Source organism: Camellia sinensis, chromosome 13 (assembly GCF_055761805.1).
Source record: "Camellia sinensis isolate YWXY chromosome 13, ASM5576180v1, whole genome shotgun sequence".
NCBI classification, from domain to species: Eukaryota; Viridiplantae; Streptophyta; class Magnoliopsida; order Ericales; family Theaceae; genus Camellia; species Camellia sinensis.
In genome coordinates, this window is record NC_138973.1 from 39367861 (window position 1) to 39379307 (window position 11447).

At 39.8% G+C, this 11447-nt stretch overlaps 1 protein-coding gene across 1 annotated transcript; it reads right to left on the reverse strand.

The window, feature by feature from the left end:
• Positions 1-5820: 5820 nt before the first annotated feature.
• Positions 5821-6642, reverse strand: LOC145805324 (uncharacterized). The gene is made up of 2 exons (XM_082900439.1): positions 6379-6642; positions 5821-6150 (listed from the first exon to the last, which is right to left on the reverse strand). Exons 1-2 carry the CDS (start codon positions 6640-6642, stop codon positions 5821-5823), a joined length of 594 nt encoding a protein of 197 aa, XP_082756565.1.
• Positions 6643-11447: the final 4805 nt, after the last annotated feature.

Sequence of the window (11447 nt, forward strand, 5' to 3'; positions counted from 1 at the left end):
GGCTTGGAAGCATGAAAATAAGGGCTCCTTTGTAAGGCCAAAAATGCTAGAAAACAAAACAATGAGAGAGAGGGTCACCCCTCTCTGATTTTGGCACTCAAACCAGCATTCTAGCCACTGAAAATCCACTGGATTTCAGTTGCTAAAAGGCCAACACAAATGCTCTAAGGCATGGCTCAAAATAAGATAAAATGAAGCATTCAAGAGGGTAGATGACCCCCAACAGAAAAATGACCTTAAACAAACATGAAAAGGACCTCAAAAAAAGACTTTTTTCAGTTGTCAACAAAGCTCAAATATGCATGCAAATAAGGCTAAGAGATGGAGCAAAACAATGCTTAAAAGAGGGAATAGTGTGTTACCTTTGTAGCTTCAGCAAAACCAGCAGCTTCTTGACCAAAACCCTAACTCTTTGAGCCTTCTCAAGACCTTTAGGAACCTTAGAACAATGGTGGAGGTGTGTGGTTGTGAGGTGGTGTGCAAAAGGCCAAGAACAAAGCACTTTTAAGCCTAAAATAGAGATATAGAGAGGGAGGTATATGTGTATGCCTTAGGGAAATTCTGAACCTTTACAAAGGAGGGAGAGGCCCTCCTTTATAGCCAAATGGGTCCAAAGCTTCTCAAATAATCTAAAAACCAAGGTTGAAGATCCTCCATACACGTGTATGGAGGATCCATTCTGTGCCTTCCAGCTGGCACAACTAGCAACAACTCATAGAGACAAGACAGGGGGAGGCAGGCCGACCAGTTCAGGTTAGGTGGTCGGCCGACCTGTTCAAAAGGGTCAGGTGGTCGGCAGCCCTATTTAGTGGTCTCTCAACTGAATTCAAGCTAGTGGTATGGTGGGAGACCAGTAAATGTGGCCCAAAACGAGGGTTTGGGGGACCAAAACGCGCAGCCGGGTGCCCCGAAAATTGACTGTTAAGTATCGAAAGTGGCGTGCGACCACAAAGGTGGTCTCCCGGGCCACAGTGTCCCTCTAGAGAGAGGAAACAAGATGTGTACCAAAAATCATGCCAAGTGGAGAAAGTTAAGCGGTCCCGAACTGAGGCGCACGGCCGACGGCTCCGAAAACCGGAAACTGGTCTCCAAATGGGAAAAGTGGCCTACGACCACGAAAAGTAGCCTACGGCCACTGAGAGATGGTCTACGAGACCTCTCCCTCCCTTTGGGAAGAGAAAACAAGGCCTGGTTTACAAACCGGGGCAAAGCACAAAAGAGTCCCAAAGTCCGGAGGCAAGGCTCTCAGCCGAGACTCCGTAACCTCAGAACGAGCACAACATGCGCAGTTACCAAGTGCTTAATTGATGATGTTTGAGTCTTAAGGTTGGTTAAAAATGGGGTGTCTACAGCCACCCGAGGAGGTTTTCTTTTGTGATCAAGTCAAGCTTATGTGGCACATTATGAACAAGTTTCTTTTGACTATTGTATCTGTATTTCAGGCTAAGTCCCCTTTTGACAATATCTGTATGTATGTGACGTAAGACTGCTTTCTTTTGACGTCACAAAATTGTATATAAAGTTTTTATAATTTCTGTCGCATGTACATCTATACAGCCCAATGGACTATGTATAATTTATATTTGCTTCCGCAACCCCTAAAAATGTGGTAATCTGTTTCGAGACGTTTGGTAATCCCTAGATTACTAGTCGATTACGATACTAAACCTATAGGGACGAGTTTGAGTTGTGACATACATGGCCTCTACCTCATTCATGGGTAAGCCAAATAATTCTTTTCATTCTTTTCTCACCAACTACGTCTTCCCCATCGGCCTCCTTCTCACCAACGTCCTTGGACACAACATCGACACTACATCTGGCGACTTCTCCATTCATCTCGGAGAGTGAGAACGAACCAAGAGTCTGTAGCCGACATCTGCATTGTCATTGTCGGCATTTCCCTCGCCGTCGAATGCCACATTCATTTCACTGGAAAGGCAATATATATATATGTCACGACCTAAACCCGCCCCTATGGGTTTAGTGTCGTAACCAGCCAATAATCCTTGGATTACCAAAGGCCTTTTGACATAATAACATATAGTCAGAGGCTGTGGAAGCACATATACAAAACATACGATGTCCATTGAGCTGTGAAAACATACATGGAACTAAAAATCTTAAACTTTATATACATACAAGTGACGTCATAGGTACAGTATTTACACGTCACTGTCAAGTACATATAAAAGGCGAACTTGTTCATAAAACAAAAGAAACAGTCTTATACATCCATATTGATACACCCACAATACATGACTTGATCTGGAACCTCCTCGTGAGGCGCAAAGGGTGGTTGACCATTACAAAATACCCCAGTCATCATCTTAAGCTTGATCACAAGTCTGCTCACCTATATACATAATAAATAACTACTGAGCGGAGGCCCAGTGAATAATAACAAAGTAAAGGGGTAAATGAATAATGTCCCATAACTGTGGCTGAAACAGAAATTCACATTCGTATTCTCATTCTGAGCATATATAGAATTTAGAGTTCATGCGTAGTCTTACATAGTACATCCATTAGCGTTGACTGATTACGCACAGAATGTCTTAAATCATATTTGTCAGTTCTGTAAAGAACCTCCGGCCGAGTAAGAATAACTTGTCAGTCCCATAAAGGAACCTTCGGACCGGGAACTTATAAACTTGTCAATTCCACTTAGGAACCTCCATCCAGGTATAGATAGCTTGTCAGTCCCATAAGGAACCTCCGGTACCGGGAACTTGCATATACTTGAATCATGGCATTACTTGAATCATAGCATAATGTCATAAGTGCTTGTTAGACTTGGAAAATCATTCATTGCATAAAACATGACATTTTATAGAATAGTTCTTAATTCGTGAGCATAAAATATTTTACTTGAACATAGTTTTATTAGGTTATTACTCACAGATAATAGGCGCTCCAAGTAAACAAAATGAGCAGCCAATTCAGCTTCCTTGTGGCACGTGACCTAAACAGCACAACAGATACGTACATTGAAACACATGTTTGGATTATATTTAACTTATTTTGTTTGTTCTTAGTGTGTTTCTACCCCTTTATTCTCATTATTGTGTCTTAATCATGGCCTAGGAATGCCTAGGATGGAATGAGGATGCAAAAATGCACTTTAAATGATTTTTCAAAACTTGCTGAAAACAAGGTCCACGTTCGAGCGTGGTTTTCCTCGCTCGAGCGAACATGCAAAATGTGAAGGTCTTCTTGAGCGTAAACTCCTTCACTCGAGCGGCTTGTAAACTTTGGCAAAAAAGCTAGTTGTTTGTTTTTGACGCTCGACGGATGCTCGATCTCCGCTCGAGCGTGAGACTCAGTTCCTCGCTCGAGTGTGACTTCTGTCGCTTGAGCATGACTTCTATCGCTCGAGCGTGCTACAACACATATGAACTTTTGGATACATGCATTTCACGCTCGAGCGGGCCTCGGGTCGGTCGAGCAGAAGTGCACGCACTCAGAGTGCTCGCTCGAGCGTGAACTCCTATGCTCAAGCGTGGATACAAACTCTGGAATTTCCAGATTGATTTTCAAGTTCAAAACTCTAACTTTAAAGCATCAAAGTTGATTTTTCTAGGTCAAAACTTGAGGAAATACATGAAAACTCTTAAAAAAACAAGAATGAAAGTTGATTTCAAAGAATCATGGCTCAAAAGCTTGTGAATTGTGCAAAATTCATCTCAAAATTCATGAACGATCCATGAACATGACATGCATGCATTTTTTTGAACTCAAGCTTCTTAAAACATGATCAAGTGCTACAAAACAACATAAAACTCAATGTTTTCCCAAAATTAAATTGAATTCAAAACATGCATGAGGGAATTCTTGAAGATTAAACTCAAAACATGGGAATTTATGCATGAATGTATGGAATGACTTTGCTTTCTTAAATTCTAGCTCAACTCCATGTGATTTCACCTATTTCATTTACATTCATGTACTAAATGTCTCAATTTCAAGGTTGTAAGGTTGAGCTCTTATCTAGGCTACTCAATTGAGCTCCCCTTAAGCAAAATCTTGAGCAATTCACCCAATCTCCTAGCAATTCTCTCCTATCCCTACTTTGATCTCAATTTTCTTTCTCTCTTTCTCTCTCTCTCTCTCTCTCTCTCTCTCTCTCTCTCTCTCTCTCTCTCTCTCTCTCTCCCACGTCTGTATGTGTGAGTAGACTAAAAAATGTGTTGACAACCCAAGAAGGAGTTAAGTGGAGTATGTAGGGAGTTCACATAGACTCACTTGGAGTTATAACTTAGAGTTAATCAAATGGTCATTATATTAATCTAATTTAATCGTTTCGAATCGAATTTCAATTAAACCTACCATAAAAATCTAAAAATCCCAATTAACATATAAATCAAATCAATTTATGAATCGGATGTCGATAAGGCCTTCAATTTGCAAACCGAAACGAAAACACGTACAAGCCTTTCTACGTTAAACAGATATAAACACAAAATGATGCAATGCACATATGATTAAATGAGGATTTCTTCTTAATTACTCATTTGGCATACTTAAACACGAATTAGCGTAATCATGGGTTGGGGTTATTACAGCCTTCTCCCCTTAAAGAGTTTGGTCCTCCAAACTCGAATTATCTTCATTTTGGAAGAACACTAGATTCAAAGGGAATAACTTAGGGTATCTTTTCATCATGTCTTCTTTTGTTTCCCAAGTTGCATAGGTTCCCCCATGATTCTTCCAATCGACCTTTACTAATGTGATTTCTTTGTTCCTTAGTCTTTTGATTCTTCGGTTGACAATTTGAATTGGCCACTCTTCGTATGTATAATCATCTTTTAAAAGCACGTGAGTTGGCTCAATCTCATGTAGCGGATCTCTTAAATACTCCCGAAGCATAGAGACATGAAAAACGTTGTGCATATGCTCTATTACCGGAGGTCAGGCCACCTGATACGTTACCGGGTTGATATTCTCTAGAATTTCATATGGCCCAATATATCTCAGTGCTAATTTGCCCTTAATACCAGACCGCGTTTGTCCTTTCATAGGAGTCACTTTTATGAACACGTGGTCCCCAACTTCATATTCTCTATCCTTTCTTCAAACATCAGCATAACTCTTTTGCCGGTTTTGAGCAGTTTTCAACCTTTTCTGAATCAATTCCACATTTCCAGTGGTTTCTTGCACAAGTTCCGGTCTCAACAATGGTCTGTCGCCTACTTCGGCGTAGCATATCGGAGATCGGCATTTTCTTCCATATAAAGCTTCATAAGGAGCCATTCCAATGTTTGAATGATAGCTGTTGTTATACACAAACTCAGCCAATGGTAAATAAGTCTCTTAATTTCCTTGGAAATCTAACACATATATTCTGAGCATATCTTCCAAAGTTTGATTGGTCCGTTTCGTCTGACCATCTGTCTGTGGGTGATAAGCACTACTTAACCTCAGTTTTGTCCCCAAAGCCTGTTGTAAACTTTGCTAGAATCTCGATGTGAACTTCGAATCTCTATCTGACACGATAGATACTGGCACACCATGTAACCTCACAATTTCATTCATATATATGTTAGCTAACTTATCCGCATTGTATACAGTTTTGACAGGCAGAAAATGGGCAGGCTTATTCAAACGATCAACTATAACCTAGATAGAATCCACACCTCGAGAGGAATGAGGCAATCCCACAATGAAGTCCATGGTAATGTGCTCCCATTTCCATTCCAGTATTGGAAGCGGCTGTAGCAAACCAGCAAGTCGTTGATGCTTAGCTTTAACTTGTTGGCAGTGTAAACATCTAGCTACATAATCTGCAATACACTTTTTCATTCCAGGCCTCCAGAAATTCTATTTCAAATCATGATATATTTTTGTATTTGCTGGATGCATAGCAAATTTGGAATTGTAGGCCTCTGTCAGAATGTGTTTCTTCAAATCATCATAATTCGGCACACAAAGGCGACCTTGAAATTTCAACACATCATTGTCAAGCACAAATCCCGGTTTCGATTTTAATTCAATCTCATCAATAACTCTCCTCAAAAACTCATCTTCTCGTTGTTTTCCTTTAATCTCTTCAATGATTACAGGTTGAGCGCAAATGGAAGCCCAAATTCCACCCTGTTCTCGTAAAACAATTCCGATCTCATTCCTTTCCAAGTCACACAGTAATTCTTTCTGCTCGGTGAGCAAATATGCCAAATTTCCTATGGACTTTCAGCTCAAGGCATCTGCCATAGTATTAGCTCTCCCTAGATGATACAAAATCTGCAAATCATAATCTTTGATTAGCTCCAACCATCTCCTTTGTCTCATATTCAGTTCCTTTTGACTGAAGAAGTATTTGAGTCAAGTCACTCCATACAAATAGTTTCACCAAATTTTTAGGGCAAACATTACAGCTACCAGTTCAAGATCATGAGTTGGGTAATTCTTTTCATGGGGTCGCAGTTGTTGAGAAGCATAAGCAATTACCTTCCAATTTTGCATTAATACATAGCCTAAACCCTTGTGGGATGCGTCACTGTAAATCTGGAATCCATCAGTACCATTAGGCAGAGTCAAAATCGGTGCGGTTACCAATCTAGTCTTCAACTCTTGGAAGACTGACTCTCTTTGTTCATTCCAATCAAATGACACATTTTTCTGAGTTAACTGGGTCAATGACATGGCAAGTTTTGAAAATCTTTCACAAATCTTCTGTAGTAACCTGCAAGTCCCAGAAAACTTCTAACTTCTGTCACATTCGTCGGTTTGGGCCAGTCCACAATAGCTTCAATTTTCTAAGGGTTAACAAAAATGTCATCCTTGTTGATTACATGCCCCAAAAATGCTACACTGTCAAGCCAAAATTCACATTTGGACAATTGGGCGTATAGTTTCTTTTCTCTCAAGGTCTGTAGAGCCGTTCTCAAGTGATTTTCATGTTCTTCCCTGTCTTTAGAATAAATCAAAATATCATCAATAAACACAACGATAAATTCATCAAGGTATTGTTTGAAAATTCTGTTTATTAGGTCCATAAAAGCTGTTGGTGCATTTCTTACCCCAAATGGCATGACTAAAAATTCATAGTGTTCGTATCCAGTTCTGAATGCAGTTTTCTCCACATCTTCTGCTTTAACTTTCAACTGGTGATACTTGGATCTAAGGTCAATCTTGGAAAACACTTGGGCTCCCTGAAGTTGATTGAATAGGTCATCAATTCGGGGTAGTGGGTACTTGTTCTTGACGGTCACTTTGTTCAACTCACGATAGTCAATACATAGTCTCAAAGATCCATCTTTCTTTTTAACAAATAAAACCGGAGCACCCCAAGGTGAGGTACTTGGACGGATGAATTTTTAATCTAAGAGTTCTTGAAGTTGGATTTTCAACTCTTTCAATTCAGAAGTTGACATCCTATATGGAGTCTTGGAGATGGGTTGTATTCCAGGTATTACATCAATGGTAAATTCAATTTCCCTATCAGCTAGATCCCCAGGTAGATCATTGGGAAACACATCAGGAAAGTCACAAACCACAGGAATGGTTTCTACACCGATGCTATCTAATGATTCAGTTAATGCACACCACAAGTAGCCCCGACAAGCTTTCCTTAATAATATCTTAGCTTTCATAAATGAAATCAAGTATGATGGAGGGACTATCCCATTCCCAGTGAAAGTAAACTCAGGCATACCAGGTGGTTTGAACACAATCACACAACCAATAGTAGTACAATATTTAGTCAGCCAATCTATACCCAAAATACAGTCAAAATGATCAATGTTCAAGGACAGCAAGTCAATATACAACGTCATGTCACCAATTAGAATATCACATGCCGGGTATACATAAGCACTTCATACAACCCCCAGATGGTGTAGACACAGATAGCAAACAATTCACAAGCTCTATCGGTCTAGTTAATTTCTGAGAAAAAGTATGCGAGACAAAAGAATGCGTAGAACCAGAATCAATCAATACATAGGCATTCTGAGCACAGATAAAAATTATACCTGACACCATTGTTTCGGCATTCTGTATATCTCCAGGGGTGAGTACAAACACTCTTCCTTGCCTCAGTGTCTCATTTCCAGTATTACATTTGGTATTTGTTTTAGTATTGGCCTTTGTTACAGGAACGGATTCGGCTGAACTTGCTACTGGATGGCTAACATTGTCAAACCTCATTGGACAATCTCTAATCATATGACCGGTTTTACCACATCGAAAACACGCACCCGATGCACGTTGACATATGCCTTTGTGCCTCCTTCCACATTCTGAGCAAGTTGGTATAGATCCATTACTCTGGCTAGAACTGCTTGAAGATCCTGTATTTTGCTTTTTGTTCGTGAAAAAGGAACGACCCTTGCGAAAATTAGATCTAGGCCTTTTGCTTTTCCATTCCGTTACTGGTGTTTTAGCTTGTTTCATTGCTGCTATTGTGGCTTCTGCCATTATTGCTCTGTCCAAAACTTCCACATAGGTAGGTAATTTCAAAATGTCTACTTGGTCAAACACTTCTATATCCAGCCCGCCCACAAATTTTTGTGCCTTTTTATAATCAGTATCCACCATATGAGGAGCAAATTGGGCCAACTCAGTAAATTTGGCCTCATACTCAGCCACAGACATCCTGCCTTGTTTAAGTTCTTGGAATTCAGAAACTTTCCTATCTCGGAAACATTAGGGAAAATATTTATCATAGAAGATTGCATTAAATTGTGCCCACGCCATATTCCCATTACTACTTTGGATTAGCAACCACTACCTTCGGGCTTCATCTTTTAGAGTATAGGTGGCCAAGAGAACTTTCTGGACCTCAGAACAAGGGAATACTTCAAATAGCTTCTCTATTTCAAGTAACCATATTCGGCTTTTAGCAGTTAAATGCCTCATAAGAAAGTCGGTGGTTTCATCTTCAAAAACTTCTGAGTTAAACTTATGAGGTCATTGTTATCTGGCTCCACCTGGACCGGCGAGGGAGGTAAGTGTTGTTGCCTCTATTGTTGTTGAGTCATGGCCTCAGTCAAAGCTGCAAGCATTTGTTCCATTTGGCTCATTCGAGCCTCAGATGATTCAGTCATTCCATCACTTCTTGCATTGTCCATTGCTATAGGTAAACAGGACATTATGAACATAGGCAAATAGTCCTTTTTACATTATTCAGATTGTTTGTTCCCATATCATATGATTATAATCGGATTTATGCTTTCACTTTTAAACACACACACTTATACATGCAGATATAATGCCCCTACTTCTTACTAGGACATCCTAAGCTCATATGGACTTGTGTGTGTGGTAGAATACGTGCTCTGATACCATTCTGTCACGACCCAAACTCGCTCCTATAGGTTTAGTGTCGTTATCGGCCAGTAATCCTTGGATTACCAAAGGCCTCTTGACATAATAACATATAGTTAGGGGCTGTGGAAGCAAATATACAAAACATACGAAGTCCATTGAGCTGTGAAGGCATACATAGAACTGAAAATCTTAAACTTTATATACATACAAGTGACATCATAGGTACAATATTTAGACGTCACTATCAAGTACATACAAAAGGCAAACTTGTTCATAAAACAAAAGAAACAGTCTTATATATCCATGTAGACACAGCCACAATACATGACTTGATCTAGAACCTCCTTGTGAGGCGCAAAGGGTGGCTGACCATTACAAAATACCCCAAGCATCATCTTAAGCCTGATCACGAGCCTACTCACCTATATACATAATAAATAACTACTGAGCGGAGGCCCAATGAATAATAACAAAGTAAAGGGGCAAATGAATGATGTCCCATAACTGTGGCTGAAACAGAAATTCACATTCGTATTCTCATTCTGAGCATATATAGAATTTAGAGTTCATGCTTAGTCTTACATAGTACATCCATTAGCGCTGACTGATTACGCGCTGAACGTCTTAAATCATACTTGTCAGTGCTATAAAGAAACTCCGGCCAGGTAAGAATAACTTGTCAGTCCTATAAAGGAACCTCTGGACTGTGAACTTATAAACTTGTCAGTTCCACTTAGGAACCTCCAGTCGGGTATAGATAGCTTGCCAGTCCCATAAGGAACCTTCGGTACCGGGAACTTGCATATACTTGAATCATGGCATTACTTGAATCATAGCATAATGCCATAAGTGCTTGTTAGACTTGGACAATCATTCATTGCATAAAACATGACATTTCATAGAACAGTTCTTAATCCGTGAGCAGAAAATATTTTACTTGAACATAGCTTTACTAAGTTATTACTCACAGATAATAGACGCTCCAAGTAAACAAACTGAGCAGCCAATTCAGCTTCCTTGTGGCACGTGACCTAAACAGCACGAAAGATACATACATTGAAACACATGTTTGAATTATACTTAACTTATTTCATTTGTTCTTAGTGTGTTTTTACCCCTTTATTCTCATTACTGTGTCTTAATCATGGCCTAAGAATGCCTATGATGGAATGAGGATGCAAAAATGCACTTGAAATGATTTTTCAAAACTTGCTGAAAATAAGGTCCACGTTCGAGCATGGCTTTCCTCGCTCGAGAGAACATGCAAACTGTGAAGGTTCGCTCGAGCATAAACTTCTTCGCTCGAGCGGCCTGTAAACTTTGGCAAAAGTGTTGGTTGCTTGTTTTTCACGCTCGACGGACACTCGATCTCCGCTCGAGCGTAAGACTCAATTCCTTGCCTGAGCGTGACTTCTGTCGCCCGACGTGCTGCAACACATATGAACTTCTGGATGTATGCATTTCATGCTCGAGCGGACCTCCGGTCGCTCGAACGGAAGTGCACGCACTAAGAGTGCTCGCTCGAGCGTGAACTATTACGCTCGAGCGTGGATGCAAATTTTGGAATTTCCAGATTGATCTTCAAGCTCAAAACTCAAACTTCAAAGTATCAAAGTCGATTTTTCTGGGTCAAAACTTGAGGAAATACATGAAAACTCTTAAAACAATAGGAATGAAAGTTGATTTCAAAGAATCATGGCTCAAAAGCTTGTGAATTGTGCAAAATTCATCTCAAAATTCATGAATGATCCATGAACATGACATGCATGCATTTCTTTGAACTCAAGCTTCTTAAAACATGATCAAGTGCTACAAAACAACATAAAACTCAATGTTTTCCCAAAATTAAAGTGAATTCAAAACATGCATGAGGGAATTCTTGAAGATTAAACTCAAAACATGGAAATTTATGCATGCATGTATGGAATGACTTTGCTTTCTTAAATTCTAGCTCAGCTCCATGTGATTCCACCTACTTCATTTACATTCATCCACTAAATGTCTCAATTTTAAGGTTGTAAGGTTAAGCTCTTACCTAGGCTACTCAATTGAGCTCTCCTTAAGCAAAATCTTGAGCAATTCACCCATTCTCGTAGCAATTCTCTCCTATCCCAACTTTGATCTCAATTTTCCTTCTCTCTCTCTCATACATCTGTATGTGTGAGTAGACTAAAAAA